This window comes from Bos taurus, chromosome 7 (genome assembly GCF_002263795.3).
Source record: "Bos taurus isolate L1 Dominette 01449 registration number 42190680 breed Hereford chromosome 7, ARS-UCD2.0, whole genome shotgun sequence".
Lineage (NCBI taxonomy): Eukaryota > Metazoa > Chordata > Mammalia > Artiodactyla > Bovidae > Bos > Bos taurus.
The window spans coordinates 60,771,099-60,793,368 of record NC_037334.1 but is presented as its reverse complement, the minus strand read 5'-3'; the positions used below and the strand labels follow the sequence as shown (position 1 = coordinate 60,793,368).

The 22,270-nt window shown below is 50.7% G+C and overlaps 1 protein-coding gene across 4 annotated transcripts; it reads left to right on the top strand.

Annotated features, from left to right (window-relative positions):
- Positions 1-6: 6 nt before the first annotated feature.
- IL17B (interleukin 17B) lies at positions 7-20,593 on the top strand. Of its 4 annotated transcripts, none has more exons than XM_005209568.5 (7): positions 7-2,192; positions 6,536-6,601; positions 9,294-9,466; positions 13,288-13,372; positions 15,732-15,998; positions 18,759-19,048; positions 20,294-20,593. In XM_005209568.5, exons 5-7 carry the CDS (start codon positions 15,876-15,878, stop codon positions 20,523-20,525), a joined length of 645 nt encoding a protein of 214 aa, XP_005209625.1. In that variant the 5' UTR covers positions 7-2,192; positions 6,536-6,601; positions 9,294-9,466; positions 13,288-13,372; positions 15,732-15,875; the 3' UTR covers positions 20,526-20,593. The 4 variants fall into 4 exon arrangements, with proteins under 4 accessions (XP_005209625.1, XP_059743956.1, XP_059743957.1 ...); XM_059887973.1 differs by having other exon boundaries at positions 9,294-9,536; XM_059887974.1 differs by having other exon boundaries at positions 9,291-13,372.
- Positions 20,594-22,270: the final 1,677 nt, after the last annotated feature.

Genomic DNA, 22,270 nt, shown 5'->3' with positions numbered 1-22,270 from the left:
CTCTGCCTTTTACCTTATATGAGCTGAAGAGGCGAGCCCGGTGTTGGGGCGAGGCGGGTGCTGAGTCCTCTCCGGGGCCCCCATTGGCCCAGGCGCCTGCCACGTGACTGCCTCGCCTTGACCTGCCCCCGGTGCCGAATGTTGCTTTTACCCCCTAAGGAAGGAGTGGTTGACAATTTTCATATTTCTTCTAAATTTGGAGATTTCAGACAATGCTGGGAGGCTTGGCTCCAGCTGCCAGAGGCCCATGTGGAAGTCATTAAGCTGGAGAAGGGGGGCTGGGGGGAGAGCGGGAGGCAGGGAGAGGAGGAGGAGGAAGGGGGTAGGGGCCAGAGTTCTGAGGGTTGCCAGTTGTCAGCCTGGGAACATGAGCAAACTCCCTGGGAGCAAGCTATGTGTGAGAATTTCCTCCCTCTCCCCTGGCCCCTGTGTCCCAAGGCTGGAGTGGGAGTGCTGAGATTTTTTTCTGAGAATCTCTGGCAGGGAAGATACCCGTCCTGACTCCTGGGGTCCAGAGGGTGGTGGGAATGGCAGGGGATAGGTGACCCCGAGGAAGTAAATCCTCTCTCTAGAAAGTTGGGACGCTGGGGGGCCAATCGCATCATTGTGCAAAGAAGGCTGGCGCCCCAGAAGGGTAGGGCCTGCCCTGGTCACACACGGGGCCTGCGACCGGCAGGAGAGGGAGTCTGAGGACCTGCCTCTAGGGCTCTCCTTCCCCTGAAGTCCTAGCCTAGAGAAATGCCTGTCCTTCGCCCTTTATCATTATACTCTGGCCATCAGAGGCTCTTAGACAGTCCTTAACATTTTTCATGCCTCAGTGCCTTTGCATTGCAGTCCTCTCTGACAAAAGTGCTCTCTCCCTAATCTTCCTATGGCTGGCTCCTCCTCCTGCTTCTGGCCTCAGAAGTCACCTCTGGGAGAAGCCTTGTCTGGCCATAGTGTTAGTCTCCATCGCTGCCTCTGCTTGCTGCCTTCCAGGGCTGTGCCTATTTCGTATGTATCTACTAAAGTAGTTGCTTTTCATCTGGCTCTTCCCAGAGAGCACGACTCCCCTGGGGAGGGTGAGTCCCCAGGCCTCCTGCAGTGCGGGCGAGGGACCGCCAGAAGATGTCTGTGGAGCCAGCAGCCGTGGGCAGAGGAGCGAGATGTCTGTGGAGCTGAGGCCGGTGGAGGGCTCCTCCCAGTGGCCTTGTTGCTCAGAGCTTCCTTTCTGTGGTGAGGCTGGCTGGACCCCAGTCACCTTCATTCAGACTCTCATTCATGGTCCCCTGGACCCCTGGCCCACACGGGGCTGCTGCCCTCCCCTTCCCTTTCTTGGGGCAGGATTACCTCTAGAATTCCCTCAGGCTGTCTTGCGTGGGGCAGCTAGGTGGCCCCAGGGGTGTGGCATGCTGAGCCCTACACTGTACCTGGTCTTAAGAGGCTCCTGGTCTAGTAAGAGGGTCTTCACCCCGACTTCGTTCCTTCTGAGGAAAGAAATCTCTTCTCGGGAGCTTGTGTTTGTTCCTCCCTTCGCAGTTTCTTGGCTGTGAGGTCTGGGTGCAGTTGTTTAGCTGCTGCTCTGTGAAGTGGGGAGCACAGGGCCTGCCTTTTGGTGTTGCCGTGAGGGTCAGGTGGGGTGCAGTCCTAGGGGATGGGCCAAGTCTGGAGCACTGCCTCTGCTGCTTCCCACAGCGGGTGGGGATGGGAACTGTGTTTAACATCTGTGACCCCCACTTTCCTCCTCTGTAAAATGGAGCCAGAAGCAGCCCTCACCTCCCAGGGTTGCTGTGAAGATGAAGCCAGACAGTGCTTATGAAGGGGTCAGTCCTGTGGGGCTCCAGAATAAGTGCTCAGTAAATGCCAGGTATCTACCCCACACCTGACACATAGCAGGCTTGCTATTCATGTCATCTGCTTCCTTCCTGAGCCAAGAAGATGGATGCCATTCACACGTGTGCCCCTGGGGTGTAAGACTGTGGCGACGAAGGCTTGTCACCCCCACCCTCTACCCTGCTCAGTGTTTCGTCTGACAATCCAAAGCACCACCAGAGGACCCCAGGGAAAAGATAAAGCCAGCCCGATGGAGCCATCAAAATTATGGAATGTCCACTTTGGAAGCTGTGAAACTTAATTTATGCTTCTGTTACTTCTGCTACTGTCACATCAGGATATTACATCAAGACGGAGAAGAAAACAGAAAAATAATCAGTGTAAGTCACGGAGAGACCCACTATTTGAATACTCACGAACTCTGTGCTTGGCCAAGCATGAGTCGGCCACCCTTGTGAGCCAAGTTTCCTTTATCAGGAAGTCTTTGACTAGAGGTCAGAGCAAGTATTTGAAATGACCTGGAGGCAGATCCTAGGAGAGGAGGTGTCCCGGAGCCATAATATCTCAAGAGACTAACTAAATGGCAGCCGTTTGTGATACAGTCTCCCCAGATCTGTCTCAAACATTTTGGAAACCATTTCTGCTTGCTCTCATGCCCTCTCTTGGGAGTTATTAGTGCCTTATGTCTATTAACCATTGTGTGATGTGGCTTTTCTCTCCACACTGTGGCGAGGCAGCCATGAAACCCCTCCCTTCCCAGGGGAAGCAGAGACTCTGGCTTTGTGAGGAGGCCAGAGTGAGGCATCTGGGGAGGTGAGGGCAGCTTCTTGTTAGGGGCTAAGAATGAGAGTGTCTGGTGAGTTCCCTGTCCTCAGAGGGTGTGTGCTGTCAGGGGCAAGGTAATCCCTAGTGGGAGGCGGAGGGGCCTGGAGACCAGGAGATTCGGGAATGGAGCAAAGCTACTCCACCTCTATTGGTGATCAAAGAAGAGGTTGAACTGGTGCAGTTGAACCTGAAGGAAGATGGGGTTTAGACCTACATCAGTTCAGTTCAGTCGCTCAGTCGTGTCCGACTCTTTGCGACCCCATGAACCGCAGCATGCCAGGCCTCCCTGTCCATCACCAACTCCCAGAGTTCACTCAGACTCACGTCCATTGAGTCAGTGATGCCATCCAGCCATCTCATCCTCTGTCGTCCCCTTCTCCTCCTGCCCCCAATCCCTCCCAAAGACTTTTTTTGGCGGGGGCATGTGGGATTTTAGTTCCCAACCAGGGATTGAACCTTCACCCCCAGAGCACAGAGCTTTAACCACTGGACTGCCAGGGAAGTCCCAGGAAGGACTTTTTGAGTCAGTGGATTTACTCAAGGAAGAGATGTACTAATGGGGTATCTTGATAAATTGATGGGTCAGAGAACTCATCACTTTACCAGGACAGCTAACAGACTGAACGACAGCTTGACAAGTCCCTTCCAGCCCTTAGATCCTGTGAGCTTTATCTCACACCTCATGTTCTCACCCCAACCTGTCCCTGACCCCTAGCCCTTATTTGATGCTAATTTGGCCCAAAGGCAGAGCTCAGAGGTGAGCATTTGGGAAACATGTTTTCGAACATTGAAAATCAAGCTCGTATGTTTCTGTGATGAGCATACAACTTTTGTTTCATTGACCGAGTTTGATTCTGAGAGGTAATAAACAATTAGTGAAGAACTGCTTATAATTGTCATCAAACCAATTTTTAAAAAATACATGTATTTTAAAATATTTATTTCACTTACTTATTTGACTGTGCCTGGTCTCAGCTGTGGCCGTGGGATCTTCACTGTGGCATGTGTAATCTTTAGTTATGGCATGCAAACTCTTAGTTGCGGCATGTGGGATCTAGTTCCTGATTAGGAATATGGAGTCTTAGCCACTGGACCACCAGGGAAGTCCCTCAAAAATATTTTATAGATAGCGGCCCACAACATATTACTGAGGCTAAAGATCATAGTATAGAAGAAGATATATGGAATAATACCATTTAAGTAAAATGATGTGTTTGCCAAACTGCAATGAGATACCACTTCACACTCTTCAGGATGGATGGCTATGATAATAATAATAATTATCACCACCACCAAAACCCATAGATACTTAGACACTTGTTCACTGACCTCTGTAGCAGCATTAGTCACAATAACCAAAATGTGAACACAGCTGAAGTGTCCATAAATGGATAAGTGAATAAACAAAATGTGGTTCATGCATACAATGTAATGTTATTCAGCCATAGAAAGGAGCAAAATTATGGTACATGCAACAGCGTGGGTGACCTTTGACAACATTATGCTAAGTGAAATAAATCAGATACAAAAAGGATGAATACTGTATGATTCCACTTATATAAGGTATCTAGGAGACAAAGTCATAGAGACAGAAAGAATAGTGGTTGCCAGGCCTGGGGGGAAGAAGATGGGGAGTTAATGTTTAATGGCTGTAGAGTTCCTGTTTGGGATGATGAAAACGCTCTGGAAATGGATAGTGGTGATAATTGCACAACACTGTGAATGTACTTAATGCTGTTTAATTGTACACTTAAAAAGTTAAAATGTTCAGTTTTATGTTGTGCATATTTTTACCATAACAAAATAAATGACGTATCTGTGTGGAGGAGTAAGTGTGGATGTAGCAAGATGCCCTCCTGGAGGTTAGGTTTGTGTTTCGACTTGCCTTAGTCCACAGACCAGGACAGAGGGTCATTATGAACTGCCCAAAGGGAGTATTTCTGGGAAAGGCAGGGAGAGAGGGACCTAACAAATCTTTTGTGCTGATAACTGGGGAGGGAGCGGCTGTAGGGGAGGGGCAATGGTGTGGTACAGTCCTTTGAAATTTCTGTGACTCTCTGGCATATGAATGCTGTTGGAAAATGGGACAGATTTGCCCTGTTGAAGGGCCCTAGGCAGTTGGCTTGGAGCCCTTCCCTGGTCTAGGGAGAATATTAGCTTTCAACTCTGTAGGCCCTTTGGGGATTGTGAACTTGACCCACAGTTCTGGATGCAACTTACCAGGAGCAGCTTCTGCTTGGACAGTCATATCCTTCTATCATGGTCGACACATTGATATAGCACCAGGTGGGGCTCATGACTGTCTATACCCCCAAGACACCTGTAAGGGTTAGGGGACCACTGGATTGGAGAAGGAAGTGGCAACACACTCCAGTGTTCTTGCCTGGAGAATCCCAGGGATGGGGGAACCTGGTGGGCTGCCATCTATGGGTTTACACAGAGTCGTACACGACGGAAGCAACTTAGCAGCAGTAGCAGCAGCAGGGTGTGTAAGAGAATGGTGGTAAGAGCCTCTGGGAGAATGGCTGCATTGTGCTTTGCTTTGTGGGCTTACTGGCATATGAGGCCTTGAACATTTAAAGTCTGAGGAGCAATTGGGCCACAGTAACCACAACCTGAATGGTGCAAAGGAACTGCCTGTGACACATGTGAGTGTGTGTATGGTTGCACATGTGTGTGAAAATACACTGTTAGATGTTTGCAAGAATATGGGAATTTGGGTGATTTTGTCTTACTTCATTGTAGTTTTCTGTTTTTGATTTTTTTTTCCTGATTTGCACTGAGGTGATGAATTTAACTAAAGGGGTTTAGTTATATTCTATATTCTATTATATATACAGTTATTATAATATAAGGACTTATATTTTTATTTCTATCTAATTTCTTTTTTGTGTGTTAAGAAGATAGAATATATTAGTATGTAGTACTTTACAAAATTTGTAAAGATTTATTTTTGAAAATAACTTACTTAAAATATATTTGTTTAAATAACCATGGAGATCAAACCAACTCTTAGTCCATGTTTCCCCAAGGAGAAGGGCACTAATCATGACTGCTAATGAAAGGGGTCAGTTTTTTGTAGAAGCCAAGAGCAGTGTGCTCATTGTTTCACCTGCTTGCCACAGAGCAAGTTCAGGTTCACTGCCCCTGTATGAAAGGGTTATGGTAACAGAGGGCACTTATTGGAGATAATTTCCAGATGGGAGCAACATGGTTGGTGGGATTAGGTGAAATTACTTTAATAGTCCCCTCCAGGCCTCGGCTTAAGTTGACTTTGCTTATCCATCTCTCCCCTTTGCCACAGAGGCCCCCTCCCTGCTCCCTACCCTCACCCTGCCCGTGTCTCCACATCTGACACTCCTCAGCAGCCCTCAGGACTGCAGGCTGACTCCAAGCCTTTGTAAACCACCGGGGATTATTAAACAAATCCTATAATTAGAAGCCAGGTTTCCTAAACGAAGTGAAAAATGTAACGTTACCCTTTGTTTGTTCACTGGATGCTCAACGCATGTCCCATGACCCAGAGGAGCTGTGACTTTGGGTTTCCAAGAAGCCTTAATAAGGTAATGTTTATAAAGTTCTTAACTTTACAACTCCATCAGAGCACAACTCTGTGAAATGAGGACAAGCTATAATTCCGAGATATCTGCCCCACTCCTTGCCCAGTGGTAGAGAATGTTGTTCCCTTATGTGATGTGTGGAAAGCCCTAAGGCTGGGATTGAAGGAAGTGCGTTCTGGTCTCAGCTATGACACTGAACTGCTGTGTCAGTCCCCTTCCCTCTCTGGACTTGTGTTTACCCTTCTGTAAAAGAGAGGTCATGATGAGACCTTCTTGTTTTAAAAGTCTCTTGTCACACTGACATTCTATAGTTTGATTGCTGTGTTTCTCTACCACAGGGTTGTAACTCAAGAAAGAATTCTCCAGATTTTACTTCTCTTCTCTGGATTCATCAAAAGGACTTGGTAATGTACCTTGAACTGGATAAATTGGTTGGGGTTGGAAAGACACATGGATGTATCCTTTTGTGCCTCAGCTTTGAACCCTTAAGGGCCTCTCTCATGAGATAAAGTACATTAAAAATAGTGTGAAAATGACTTGCATCATAAAAAAAACTCTTCAAAGGAATTCAAACTGGTCAACATGAGGAATAGTGGAAAGAACCACTGTTCTGTCTGGAGCTGGTAGGCACTATTCAGTTAACATAATTCCATGGTAACATTGTATATAACTGACATTTATTGAGTTCTTTCTATTAACCAGACTCTGGGCCAAGGGTTTACATCCATCCTCTCAGTTAATCTCATAGCAAATCTGCGAGATAGGTACTTTCTCATGATCCTCACTTTATAGATAAGAGACAGAACCTTGAAGAGATGAAATAATTTGCTTGAAGAAAATAAGTGGTTGGAGCCAAGACTCCAGAACCTGTCATTGATCTTTGTAAATCCACTGCCTGTATACTTTTGATCCAATTATGGTGCTTGTGGAAGCAAGTATCATGATGAAACTTCCACCACACTGTGTTGCTGAGTGATTCTGATGAGCAGAGCCCACTCAGGCAGCCTACATAGGACGTGTAGATGAGAAAGGCGCCTTTCCTGGGCCAAGCCTCCAAGAGGATTACTTGTTACTGCAGCACGACTTGGCCCATCCTGACTGATACTACTTGTTACAGAGAGAGGGATCAGCTTTATTCTTTGTATTCTCAAGAGCAAATTTGTCATCAGCAGATGGAAGAAAGGGGGAGATAGACATTTTTAAAAGAAGTAGAGACTAATAAGAAACTGGGAACGTCTGATAGGAGTATCACTGAGACGCCAGCAAAATGACGTGCAAGGTCCCCTTGAGCCTGTGATTCTAAGAAATGGTCTAAAAACAAGATTCGTAAGTGATTCTGGAATGACAGGGTCAGAGCTGGCTCTGTGGTTGAGATAATAAGATAGAATGCAAAGGAATCCCAATATGGAAGACAAAAAATTATGGACATAGTTATGTGACTCCTTGACTGAAGAGCCAAAACCAGTTTTTTCCAAGAGCACATGATGTGGAGGTGGGGGGTAGGATGGATGGAGATCACGGTTAGCCTGACCTTTGAACTCTTTCCAGCGCTGACTCAGAAAACATATCCCTTGGGCACCGAGCCCTCTCTTCAGACACATTTCCCTCGAACGTAGGTTTGTCCGTAGAGCATAGCCAGGCTGTGTCAGAAATGACCTGGATGGCTTTTGGTGCTCTGTGTGCACTGCCTAATGACAGGGTGCCTACTTCTAACCACAGCCTACATACAGTGCTCATTCCCTAACGGGCAAACGTTAGGGTTGGGTGGGGGTCAAAAGCGGCTTTGGGAGCCCGGCCTTTCATCTCAAGCTCTGCCACCCTTTTACCTACTATATGAACATGGGCAGGTTATTTCCCTTCCCTGGGCCTCAGTTTCAACTCCTGTGAAAATCTTTTTTTTTTTTTCTTTTTATTCTTTTAATGTATAACCTCCTGTTAAATGTAGAAGTCTAGTTTCTGGTGTTTTCAGTCATCTGTGTTAACTTGGAAATGAGCATTTCAGATAGCACAGTAGGGTAATTAAGCAGAGATCTTAGGGAAAAATCTGAATTCTCCCTGTTCTGCCTACTTATGAGAGCTCCTGTGAAAATCTTACATTTACATAGGATTGATGCCAGGAATAAATAAAGCCCCAGATGTAAATGTGCTTTGTAAACTGTAGAGTGTGACCAGTTGAGAGGGGTATCACTGTTACCACTAGCCAACTGCTTGCAGCATCTGCCTGGGTGCTAGGCCTGGACCACCTCCGGCTCCCAGGGTCAGAAAGCTTGGCGCTATCTTCTAACAGCAGAAGAATGGATGGGGCTTCTTTCCTGGGAACCAGACTTTGGAAATAGATTCCACGCTAGGCACTTCTTCCTCTTTCCCCACAAATACAGTATTTATGAGAACTGACCTTCCAATGGAAATTTGGCAAGATTTCACATTCTGGAGACATTGTACCTTCCTCCACATGCCCTGAGGGCTGAGGTCATGGGCTTCCCAGGAGATGCAGGAGTTCCCACGGATACAAGAGGTACAGGGGACTGAGAAGAGAGGGGCCCAGCAAGACCCTAAGTCACAGGCTTGTCCTAAAATGTTGATACTGTTACCTCTACCATCCTCTAAAAGAATATGAGCTCAGGAAATGTTTTAACTGTTCACTGCTGTACACCCAGTGCCTAGAACAATGCCTGGTACATAGTTGGTGCTCAGTATATATGTGTTAAATGAAGGGAACAAACCCTTCTCAAGACTTCTTAAGGCTCTTCCTTGCTCCTACCTTGAAGGTCACAGCTCCTAGAAACTTACAGAGCCTCCCAGACAAGATATGCAAACCCCCACTTGGTGCATCTTCTCAATATTGTCTCCCAAGAGGCTCAGACCACAGGGACGAGCTTCTGTTGAGAGGCCTGGGTTGAGTTCACTGCAGCTCTAAGAGCCTGCAAGTTTTGCAGGCTGTTTTCTGGTCTAGGGAGGCAGGGTGGGGACAGAAGCCTTGGCTGTGGCCATCAGTGCTCCTTGCTGAAGAGTGAAGGTGATGGATCTTGGAGTCTCTGCCTGTCCCCCAAATGCTGCATAGTGAGTAGCCTTAGGGTTTCTCTCTTTTCTCAGCAGATCCTGCCGTGGTCACAGCGGGGCCCAGACTCCGGAGTCAGGCACTTGAGAAGCACAAATGAATAAGGTGTGTCCAAGGCCTGCAAGAAGCTTCCGCCTGATGACTCTTCAAATCAATATTGAAACGAAACCCTCACAGGCAAGACCTCATCCACAAATTTGTGGGCATACAGGTATACTCCAATACTCCAAAACCTGGGCAACAAAAACAGCACCATCTGAGCCAGTAGCTGAAGCCAATATGTAAGTCAGACTTTGGTGAATACCATCCACTATTAGCTGTGTTGGGGGGAGCAGGTCTTTGAACCCAAGCTGCAAGGGAAGTGCCCCCCTCCCCCTGCCTCTCCCTCCCAGGACTCCTCTCCCATTAGCAGCTGTGAGACACCACTGCCTTCTCTGCTCATCGCCCACAACACAAGCTCCCTCCGCCTCTGGGGTCCAGGCTCTGGGAGACTGAAGAGAACATTTCTCACCCTTTTCCTGCTTCCCCTGGAGGATGGGGCTTCCCACCCAAAATAGGTGCAGACCCACCCAGCAAGAGGAGGGGCTGACAGTTGGCGGGGAGGAAATCAGAACTCTGGATTTTGTAAGTCCAGACGTCCTGTAAACTCTGACCAGAGTATAAACATCCCCTGGGACTGAGGGGAGGATATGCTGGTGGGCAGGGGGCCCGGCGCCTCCATCTGCCCTGAGGACAGGCTGTTTATCCCACATCCTTCACAGGCCCCCTTGGGCTCCTTCCTGTCTCTGTCTGGGCAAGTAGTGGCAGGCAGGATGGCCCCGCATGGAGGCCTGAGGCCTCAGACGTCAGACTCATCCTCTCTGGGTTGGAAGAGAACTTATAAAGCTCAAAGAGCCCAAGTCCCTGTTTTTCTTGAATTTCCCTCACAGCTGGTCTTCTGGCCTCCACTAAAACACCTCGGCTAATGGGGAGCTCACTCTTTCCCAGGGCAGTCCATGCTATTACTGGCACTCTGGCAGCTGAAAAGTTCTAGAAGAAAGTGCTTCTAGAATTGTTTGGTGTGACCTGATTGAGCACAGCTCAGAATAATGTGTAGCATGGCCATTCACTGAGCCCACACTGTGCCGGGTGCTTTAGGTTCGTTTTCCCATTAATTTTCCCTCCCCTCAAGGAGGACACAGGCTCAGAAGAGTTAAGTTACTTGCCTGAGGTGACTCAGCTGTTTTGTGGTGGGGCTGGGATGCAGTTGCTATAGTTCAAAGTCTGTGCTTTAAATATTAACCTATTCTGGTTCTTCCTGATCAGAAAGCAAAAATAGCACACATATCACAAAAACACCCATACAACAAACACAGTCACACACAAACTAATCACATTACTATAAAAGCAACCCAAACTAGCCAAATCTTATGTATCTATTGTATGCTGGGCAAATCATAATTTTTATGATAAAGCCATTTTAACAACCCTATGAGGCAACTGAGGCTCAATGAAGTTAGAGAAAAAAATGGACGTGGCAAGCAAGTGTTCAAGCACCATTTCTGAAGTCTGCAATTACCACTACACCCTATTGCGTGATAGGAGGAGACTGAAGTATAATGAAAGGCAAAACCTTTATCGCTGTTATTTTCAACAACTAAAGCTCTGAAAAGTGGGATGTGCAATCTCAGAGACAAATGATTGCCCTACACTGGGGTGTCCAGCAAAGATGCTTTAAAAGGAGCTCTTACACTAGTAAGGGCTAACACAAGATATTCCCCAGTGTCAATCTGCAACCCAGAAACACAAACTTGACATTTTCAAGGCTGGATCCTGGGTGGAAGAGTGGCCTTGGCCACCCAGTACCAGAGCACAAGCCCACTCTTAGAATCCTACCCTGCCTCCACTCACGTTTCCTTGACTGCCCCTGGAAACGGAGGCATTGGCTCCTGGCCTGGGCAGAGGGTCATGTGGACGTGGTGGGCCTTCTGCATATCCCAGTGGCCGCCCATTCACCCAGGCCTTGCCCTTTTTTGAGAACTGGGAGCTTTCTGGCTGGGTCTGTTCCCACCAACAGCGTTCCCGTCCAGGGAGCTTAAAATAGTGCCTCTTGGCTGGGGCCCTGAAGCGAGCAGTGAGGGAGGCATTTGTGCAAATATGGGCCTGGGAGAAGAACTCCTACCCCGAGAGGGTGGGGGATGGGGTGGGCAGCTCGGCAGGAGAGCCAAGACCTCCAGTGGAGGATGCGCCCTCTTGGCCACAGCCCCCTCCATCTTGCAGCAGAGGCGCCTGCTCGTCTCCTCCTGCCTCCCCTGACCTTACTGGGTCCACTTGGGCAAATCTCTACACTGAATCCCACAGGCCTTCCTGGCTCAGCCGAGGCTCCAGGGTGGGCCCTCAGGGAACAGGGACCTCTGCATTCTTCTGCTGGTTCTATCCTTGTCCCCCTATCACGATGCCCTTCCTACCCAGGAACATCCTAGGTAGCAACCTTTTTTAGAAAAAAATTATGCATTTAGCTGCACCAGGTCTTAGTTGCAGCATGTGGGATCTAGTTCCCTGGCCAGGAATCAAACCTGGGCCCCCTGCATTGGGAGGGCGAAGTCTTAGCCACTGGACCACCGGGGAGGTCCCCAGAAGCATTCTTTGGAAGGCCCAAGTCAAAACTTGTTTTAATAATCACAGTGACAACTGCAGCTGCCACTGATTAAGGGCTTGCTTTTGTCAGGTGCTCTGCTAAGGGCTATAACATGCATTATCTCGTTTGGTCCCCACAACCATCCACTGAGAGCCAAGTTACTATTATCTCTACTGTGCATGAGAAACTAAGTTCAGAGATGTCAAGTAACTTCCCTGAGGTCACACAGCTCTGAAGTGGCAGAGGCAGAATTAAAACTCAGGTCTGTCAACCTCTGAACTCTGATCTCCTGGGCTGCATCTCCTCCTCTGGTTCCCCGCTGCTCTGGCCTCCCATGCTCCACCCCAGCATTACCACCCTGTGTCACATATATATAGCTGTTTGGATTGAATGCATCAGGTATTTAGTGAATGCCTGCTATGAGCCAGGAATATTGCTGGGCGCCAGACCCATAGCCTGGGAACTCTTAGATCCCTATGAGGACTGTGTTTGGTCTTGGGTTCAGTGACCACCCCAACATGCACGATCTGGTTTGATGATGTCAAGGTGTGGCTGAGGCAAGCATAGACCCTCCTCAGTGACCAGCTGACCATTTGGACACTCCTGCCTCCTTGCTGACTGTGATGTCCCTCTCCTTCCTGCACACCAGGAAACAGCATGCATAGGAATCAAATCTGCTTTGAATCCTCTGTGACTTTGGGCTCTCTGAGCCTCAGTTTCCCCATCAGTAGATTCAGGATCAAATTAAGACTTCACCACAGGGTGGTTGGAAGGATTTAATAAAGCAGTGCATGTGGTACTTCCCTGGCGGTCCAGTGGTTAAGACTCCATGCTTCCAATGCAGAAAGCGCGGGTTCAATCCCTGGTCGGCAGACTAAGATCCCATATGTTGAGCAGTGTGGCCAAAAGATTAAAAAACAGACAACCACAATGCACATGAAAGACTTATCACTGTACTAGGTGGTCTAAGTGGAGGAAGAAATGGCAACCCACTCCAGTATTCTTGCTTGGGAAATCCCATGGACCGAAGAGCCTGATGGGCTACTGTCTGTGGGGTTGCAAGAGTTGGGCGCGACTGAGCGGCTGAGCGTGCATGCATGCAGGTAGTCTAAGTAAGTAGAATTAAGCAGCAGCTATTATTACTTATTGTTTTCCTGAAGATTACGTTGTCCTGGTGCCAGAGGCCTAGGGCCTAACACATGGTAGGTGCTCCAAGTAAAGGCAGCCACTCACACAGCAGACAGAAGCCACCACCTGGCCCCTGCCCCCTCACTCCTGGCTGGTTGTATGTCATGCAGTTCCTGCTCTGATCTGGAAGGTGTCCCGGGCACTGGTCCTCATCAACGCTAGGGTTGCTCTGGCGGCCATGGCAGGCACAAGACTTTTACTTACCTGGTTCCCTTGTTTTCATCCAGGGAAAAGGAGTGGCTGGCGTGAAAGTTCTGCCAGGGTGTGCCTGCTCCTCGGGGACATCTGGCTTTCTGGTGGTGCCACCTGGCGGTGAGTACAGAACGCTTCTAGCTGGGCGGCCTCCGAGGGACCTGGTAGCTCTGAGCACGACCATTTCCTGCCCCTTGCTCTCCAGCCCATGTAGCCCTTCCCTCATTCCCCTGTATTGATCACTGACTGTGAGAAAAGACCTAAGGGGTCCCTGTGGGGTCTCTGTTATCATGCCTCCTTCAGGCTTGGCTCTGACCTGCAGGGTAAGGTCCCTCAGGGATCAGCCAGGGTTCATCCTCAGGATATCCTTTAGGTCTGATGACCTCTCAGTGGTTTCTAGAAACCAAAGTTGGAAGAACGGGCCTGCTTCCTGGCTTGAGCTGGCCCAGGAATGGGAAACCCAATGATGGTGACTGAGTCCATCCTTGACTCCTCACTGTACCTGCTTAAGTATCCACAGATCCCCCTCCCCTCTCTGGGGCCACCAGAAGGACTGGCCTGGCTTCTCGGTTCTCTGTCTTTTTAAAAAGTATTTGAATGTATTTATTTGCCTGCATCAGGTCTTAGTTGTGGCATGTGGGATCTCTAGTTGTAGCGTGTGAACTCTTAGTTGCAGCATGGGGGATCTAGTTCCCTGAACAGGGATTGAATCCAGGCCCCCTGCTTAAGAATTAGGAGAATAAATTGTGCTCGAACCAGCCTTACTCAGCTGTGCACCAAAATGCTGTGTGAGCTTGGGTAAGGCCTGTCCCTCCCTGGGCCTTGGTCTCCCTGTGGGGCAGGTGATGGGTGAGGAGCCCTGTAGTTCCCTGACTGGGGCCTTGGTAAGGTGCAGATTCCTGGGACTGCCTCATTAGAACTCTGGGGCCGGGACCCTGGAATCTGCGAAGTTGGAAGCTGAGGCAGCCAAGCCCTGTCTTTGGGAGATGAAAGCCCGCAGTGTGTGTTGCTGGCAGGCAAGAAGAGTGTGGTGGTTTCAGGGGTCCTGAGAAGCTGAGGAACCCCCTTGTAGCCCAATCCCCATCTTTTAATTTCTCCATTTCTGTGGATGCAGGGAGGGCCCCCCCAGCTGCATATCTGTGGGACCCCACCACCAGCAGCAGCAGAAGGGCAGCAAGAAGGCTGCATAGGTTACAATCAGCTTGCCCCCATCCTTTGCCGCCTCATGCTGGCTGTTTCACACGTCCAAAGGACAGTGGTGTTGGGGCTGGGGCAGCCTGGGATGGGACTGGGGGCCTTTGTTGCTTGAGGAGGTATTTTCAGAGTCCCCCTCCCTCTGGAGTTTCCAGTGATAGAATAGAGCCCTGTCTAGTATTTGACCAAATATGGTGGTATCTCTCATGAGCTCGAGCCTCAGCCAGCTTCTCAGTTATGCTGTGGAAACCTGCCCCGGACAGATTAATCTTGTGACATTCAGGAGCGCCTTGCACCCTGCGTTCTTCCCCTTGGCGATTCCTGTAAATGGCCACGAGTGGCCCCAATAGGACGGTGTAGTCCTGGAGCGTGCTGTCTGTGTTCCTCCCCTGTGCTCTTCACAGCCCCTTCACCTCCTCCTCAGGGGAGCTTGCTTGCTCACATTCAGCTGGGCTGCTCACTTGAGGGGAGAGACCCAGACCAGGTACATCCAGCACATGATTCTTAGACAAGAGGACCCTGGGGTTACCTAAGCTCATGAAATTTTGGCCAGAGCCCATGAGGTCCAAAGCTCTCAGCCAGGAGGGTGGGCCCAAAGAGGTAGAAAGGAGAGTTGGCTGGGCCATGAGAACTGTGCTTGCTCTAATGCTAAATAGAACAGCAAGAATTGATGCTTTTGAACTATGGTGCTGGAGAAGACTCTTGAGAGTCCCTTGGATTGAAGGATATCCAACTGGTCCATTCTAAAGGAGATCAGTCCTGGGTGTTCATTGGAAGGACTGATGCTAAAGCTGAAACTCCAATACTTCGGCCACTTCATGTGAAGAGTTGACTCATTGGAAAAGACTCTGATGCTGGGAGGGATTGAGGGCAGGAGGAGAAGGGGATGACAGAGGATGAGATGGCTGGATGGCATCACTGACTCGATGGACATGAGTTTGAGTAAACTCCGGGAGTTGGTGATGGACAGGGAGGCCTGGCGTGCTGTGATTCATGGGGTCGCAAAGAGTCGGACACGACTGAGCGACTGAACTGAACTGAATGTTCCCAAGAACAATTACACTGTTATTGTACAGTGATAGTCTTCATAATAAACATCTATGTTTATTGAGCACATGCTACATGCCAGGCACTGTGTCAGCTGTTGAATGTGGCTTATTTCCCTTACTCCTAGTAACAACCCCTAGAGGTTGTTCTAGACACAGGGAAAATGAGACTCAGAAAGATTTCCAGGAGAAATGGGCCAGGCCACCACTGATTCTTGGGCACGGCTCCCATTTTACAGAGAAGGAAACTGAGGCTGAGAGAGGATGGAAGTCACAAGCAGCCACGCAGAGACAGGCCCTTGGAGTGGAGACCTTCTCTACATGAGGGGGAGCATTGCATCCAGAAGGCTGGGACAACCAGCCATCAAGTCCTCACGGACCTCATGGACTTGGCCCTCGTGAGAGCACACAGATTCAGAAACATGTTCACAGCAAGCTTGAACTGTGCAGAAAATATGCCAAGAAAAGCAACATGGGGGGTGGATAAAGCCCTGCCTGGAGACCAGGTATGAATCCCGGCTTTGGCATCCCTCACTCACTGTATAATCCTAGACAAGTCCCTTCTTCACTCTGGCCTCAGTTTCCCTGCCTGGGAGCTATGGGGGTGCCGAGGGCCTCTGAGCTCACCTGGGGCTGGCTGAGGCCGGGGTGCCTGAGGCTGTCTCCCTGGGAGATGGGGCCTGTGTCCTGCTCCTGGCCAGCGTGCTCCAAGGACATTTGCTGTCCTGACCAACGGACAGCCTGTCCCTCCTCCACCCTCGCCCCCTTGCCATCCCCCAAACTAACGAAGCTGATTGTCTTAGGTAGCCCTGTGGGTGCTGGCTGGGCGGCCGGCCGCAGGCCACAGGCGGAGGTGCCACCCGCCAGAGCCCCACCAGACACACAGGGCATTGTCCCTCAGTCAACAGCCCCTGGGCACCTCAGCCCGGCTCCTGGCTTGCCCCCACGCCCCTCACCGCCTGCCACTGCGCCAGGCCCGCCAGCTGGGAGCCCAAGGTTCCCAGGCGATGACGAGCCCACCCACCCACTCCCCCGGCAACCCCCTGACGAGCTATAATTGCTGCGCTGAGTCCTGTTGCTGCCATTCTCGTGGCGGAGGCATCTGGGGTTCCAGGCGGGCAGCAGCTGCAGGCTGATCGCCTGGCTTGCAGGATGGACTGGCCGCATAACCTGGTACGTGGCGATTCCCCACCCCACCCCCACTCCTTTTTAGGGCCTGAGTGTTTTTTTTACTTCTTCTCCATTGATTAATGGCCACCTCTGTTTGGCTTGGAATCTGCAGAGGCGAGTTCTCCCTCTGTCCTGTCCCCCAGGACGAGAGAGAAACAGAGACTGGTCTCAGAGCCTGCAGCCATGGCCAGCGGCTCCGGCTCCTGAGCTGGGTGCAGCCTCACTACACCAAGGCCCTTTCAGGCCAAAGGCAACTGAGGAGATCTTGGCAATCTCAGTTATCGGGGTTTTTCCAGAATCTCTCTGTCCTGAGATCCAGGCTGTGTGACCTTGGGCAGGTCCTTCTGTTTCTCTGTTTCCCGTCTATAAAGGGATGGAGGGAGATGGGTTCTCTTCTGAATTTCTCTGAGTGGAGAGCCAGGGTTTAAGAATGCCATGTGAGCAGCTCAGATGAGAAAGCCTATTGTTAGGGAGATGTCTTTCTGTACCAGTGACTTGAATCTGTCATGGATTTGGTGCCAAGAAATGGTTCTACCAAGAGGGGCTCTGCTGAAACTTGTTTGCAAGGGTCAAGACTGGCTGGGTAGGCAGGAGAGATCAGCATGGGCCATGCGGGTGGCGGGGTGAGGGGTACAGGGCAGGTAGGCTCAGGGAGGAGATGAAGTCCCCTCTGGAGGCTTCTCCCTTCTGACCAGCCCTGACTCCCACCCGAGTCCTGGCCGTCCTCTCCCAGCTTCCTGTGGAGTCTGCATTCTGCTGGGCACCCAGGTCCTCTCCCAGGTGAATGAGAGGCTTTCCTGATGCTGCTTGTTGTGCAGGGAGGAGTGGACAGCAGCGGGTGGGGGGGGACAAGGGGTCGGGAAGGCAGATGGTTGGGGCGTGGAGGAGTGGAGAACCAGTGTCATGGAGTTCATCAGGGGTCTTTGGCCGTGAACGGCACACATCACCAACTTCATCTCCTGCCCTCACCTCCTGTCCACTCTATTTCAGCCCCACTGTTTCCTTTCAGCAAAGTTTTAAGCCACTGAAAGTTCCTCTCACACGGTTCCCTCCCCCACCTCTACACCATGTTTAGGCTCCCTCTGCGCACATCTGCCTCTGTCTTATTCTTCAAACCTCACCAGACTTGCCCCCTTCCCCAAAAAGGCTTTGCAAGACCACCCCACTGCCACCAGGCTAAGCGGGTATCCCTGTGTGTCTCTGACCACACGCTGTGTGGCCCCATCCTCACCCTGCTGCTAGCGAGGCTTAGGTGCTTGTTTCTTCTTCACCATCTGCTTTCCTTGCCAGACTGCAGGCTGCAGACGGGCAGGGCTGGTGGCAGGCATTCATTCACTCAGCAAATGTTCACTGAATACCTAATGCCCAGTACTGTGCAGACATGGGGGACAAGGCAGTATGTGGAAACGGATAGAGTGCTGGCTCTCACGGAGCCTGTGCTTAGTGGGGGCCTGACTTGTGAAAGGATCACACGTACACTGGAAGACAGTAGTCATGAAGGAGGCATGGGGTGCTGAGAGCTCAAGAAGGTCCACAGAGGGCTCCCTAAGGAAGTGACACTGGAGCCAAGACATGTGGGGTGACTGTAGGAAGCAGCCTGTGCGAAGTCCTTGTGCGAGAAGAGGAAGGTTCGAGAGAAGGCCTGAGGCTGAAGCATGGGTGCAAGAGGAAACCAGGTGTGATTTGAGGAGGGAGAACACAGCAGAGGTCTGGCCTGGGGAGGTGATGTTAGTAGGTTGGCATTCCAACCTATCATTGGGCAGGTGTGGAGAACTGATCGGAAGGAGCCAGGGGGAGATGGGGAGATATGGAGTACCAGGTAGGAGGCTGCTGAGCTATCCAGGAAAGTGACAGGTTGGTGCAGGTAGAGAAGTGGATGGGTGGGGAGGTTTTTAAGAGGTGCAACAGGATTTAGTGATGAATGCGGCATGCACATGTATCAATACAAGTGTGGTGGGCTGGTGGGACCAGGCCAGGGCTTGACAGGTGGCTCCCCTAGGGGCCTTTCTTCTTCCCTCCTCTTTCCTTGTGCCCTGAGTCTTGGCCTAGGCAGTGACCTGTCTCTCCCACCTTTGACCTGTGGCCTTCCTTCCCAGCTGTTCCTTCTCACCATCTCCATCTTCCTGGGGCTGGGCCAGCCCAGGAACCCCAAAGGCAAGAGAAAGGGGCCAGGGCGGCCTGGGACCCTGGCCCCTGGGCCTCACCAGTTGCCACTGGACCTGGTGTCCCGGGCAAAGCCCTATGCCCGCATGGAGGAATATGAGAGAAACCTGGCGGAAATGGTGGCGCAGCTGAGGAACAGCTCCGAGCCGGCCAGGAGGAAGTGCGAGGTCAACCTGCAGCTGTGGCTGTCCAACAAGAGGAGTCTGTCACCCTGGGGCTACAGGTAGGCCAGGCCAGGCAGCCATGGGAAAGCTTTGTGTTGGGGGCTGGCGGGGATGCCCTGCCCACTCTCCCTGTCAAGAGTGAAGACCTTGGATTCAGAGGCTTAGGTGTGCATCCTGGCTTTGCCTTTTACTGGCTGTGTGGCTTTGGGCAAGTTACTTAGCCTCTCTGAGCCTCAGATTCCTCAACTATATGTAGAGGTGACAGTCGTATCTACTCCGCTGACTTGTTAAGAAATGAGACATCTATGCCGGGCTCTGATGTTGTGCTCTCCAAGTCTCCAGGGAAGGGCCTGAAAGGCCTTCCCCTAATGCCATGTCCTCCAGCTCGCAGTGCCTTGTACACACCGCTGGTTACAGCACCTTCAGGCCGTGCTGAGTTGGCTGTGTGCACATCCATCCCTCACCTAGATGGGACCATCCCGGTGCCTGTATCAGAATCATCTAAGGATTCTCACGCCCCATCCAATCAAAATCTCCAGGGATGAGGCCCAGCAAGTGGCAATTTCTACATCTCCACATGGTTAAGATACACTGCTGGGCTTGGGTATCAAGACCCGCTGCCCCTCGGGGACAGCAGTGGTATCTTACCTTGGTTGTAGCTCCACTTCCCTGCATAGCACCTGCCACACAGAAGGGGCCACGTGTATATGTGTTGATTAAATAATAAAGAAAAGGACTGACCCTGAGGGGTCCTCACTCACGAACCCAGGCCAAAGATTTTTAGCCACATGATTTATATCTTGAGACTCTAGAACAGTATGTTCATAGGACTTTCTGTGACAGTGTAAAGCCCAATGTGGTAGCCACTAGCCTCACGTGGCTCCTGGGCGCTTAGAACGTGGCTAGTGTCACTGAGGAGCTAGTTTTGATTCTTTTAAGCTCGAACAGCCCCATGTTGCTAGTGGCTCCCATACCTGGAATGTGGCAACTGAAAGGGTCTGTAAAGACCCTCTGAAGCAGGGCTTCTACTTTGCTGTGCCCTTGACCTTCTTGGGGATCTTATGAGTATGTAGGCACTGATTCAGGAGGTCTAGGGTAGGGGGAGGTTCTGAATTTCTAACAGGCTCCCGGGCAATGCCGACGCTGCAGGCCCACAGGTTCACTGCCTGTCCTCCACATGGCACATGCTTGCTGTGCAGTGGAAACCTGGGCCAGGAAAGGCAGGGGCGTGGTGATGGGTGTCGGTTTGTCCTTCCTGCAATCTTCCTTCTTTCTGCCCTGTGCTCTCTCCCGCGTTCCCACAGCATCAACCATGACCCCAGCCGCGTTCCTGCAGACCTGCCGGAGGCGCAGTGCTTGTGTCTGGGCTGCGTGAACCCCTTCACCATGCAGGAGGACCGCAGCATGGTGAGCGTGCCCGTGTTCAGCCAGGTGCCTGTGCGGCGCCGCCTCTGCCCGCCGCCGCCACGCCCCGGGCCCTGCCGCCAGCGCGCAGTCATGGAGACCATCGCCGTGGGCTGTACCTGCATCTTCTGAGACAGCACTCCCCATACCCCCTTGCCGAGCAAGGCGATGAAAAGTAAAGGCTGTCTTTTGTAAAGCAAGACTGTTTTTACTCCTTGTGGCTCTGAAGCCAAAACTGGGTGGGAGGTAGATTTCAATCAATGTGGAGGAAGATTTTCCATCACCCAGAGTTCAACACTGAGATGGGTTATTACAAAAACTACATTCATTTATACCATTTAAGTGTTAGTCGCTCAGTCGTGTCCGACTCTTTGCAACCTCATGGACTATAGCCTGCCAGGCTCCTCCGTCCTTGGAATTTTCCAGGCAAGAATACTAGAGTAGGTTGCTATTCCCTTCTCCAGGGGACTTTTCCCACCCAGGGACTGAACCTGGGTCTCCTACATTGCAGGCAGATTCTTTACCATCTGATTCACCTAGGAAGTCCTTTCTACCATTTAGGACAGTCAGATACTTTCTTTGCATTTATAAGCCTTTATTTCAGTCACGTTATTGGAGCTTTATTAGTAGAAACCTATCTAGGAGTGAACAAGGGCTGATTCTCCCTGATGAAGTCATGGGCCATTGCAAACAAGCCCTTGCTGCCGGGGGTTGGGGGGAGGGGGGTTAGGGGGGTGGGGGCAGAGGAGGGTAGTGTGCAGCTGGGGGTGGGGCAGGGGGCAGGGGACTGAGACTTTGTGTTTCTAATGCAGTGGTTCCCAGGTGATACTGACGCTGCTGGCTTATACCAAGAATCTTTTCTGATCAAAAATGCAGTGTGGGGACTTCCCTGCAGTCCAGTGGTTAAACTCTGCCTTCCAATGCAGGCGGTGTGGGTTTGACCCTGGTCGGAGAATTAAGATCCCACATGCCGTGGGGTACAGTCAAAAAGTTTAAAAAAAAAAAAAGGCTGTATGGACTCACTTGTCCTAAAGCCCCTGCTAGCTTCTAACCCCTGGATGCTAATCCCTTGCCTGACCCCATCCATTAGACCCTTGCAATCAAATCCTCCTGTGCCCTCCTAGCCCCTGCAGCAAATCCTGAATCAGCTGTTCTAGGGGCTAAAAATACCTAGGCTCTCTGAAGACAGCTGAGGGGCTCAGGCGGTGTTTTCTGAAGGTAAGAATAGCTGGCACTTTAGAGTTAATTTTGAGAAGACGGCCAACCGCCAATGTAGAATACTTGGCTGCTCAAACTTCAGTGCCTAAAGCAGCCTTCGTTCTGAATGTTTTCAGGGTCTAATTCATGAAAGGGCAGTGGTTAGGTATGTGCCTGTCTGGGCTGGCAAGTAACTTACCTTTTTTGGTATTGTTCTAGAGTGGATACTGGTTAAAATTACCCTAGGAAGCTTCGGCCTGGTTCCAGACACATGGAAAATAGACTTCCCGTGCCAGCGCGTGCTGATGCCTTTTCAGCAGCCGCTTCTCCTCCCTGGGGGGTGGCTCTTCCCTGTGGCCCCTGCAGTCTGCTCTCCAGGCCTTAAGACTTCAGCAGCACATGAGGGGCCTCCAAGGCCTTTTTGTGGGGTAAGGGCCTGGGAGCCCCCCCAGGGTGCCCGGGGCATAGGGATCGGGTGAGGAAACTTCTAATGTGGGTGGGACTGCCTGTCCTCCTCCTATGAGAACATCAGACACGCAGAGGCTGGTGCTCAACGAACGCTCATTAATTTTATATGGATGTTGCCTTTCCCTTTTTCTGGGCTTCAGTTTTCTCAATTGTGAAGTAAGCAGTGGGATTTAGGGATCTCCAGGGTCTTCTCTGGTTTTACCATTCTGTGA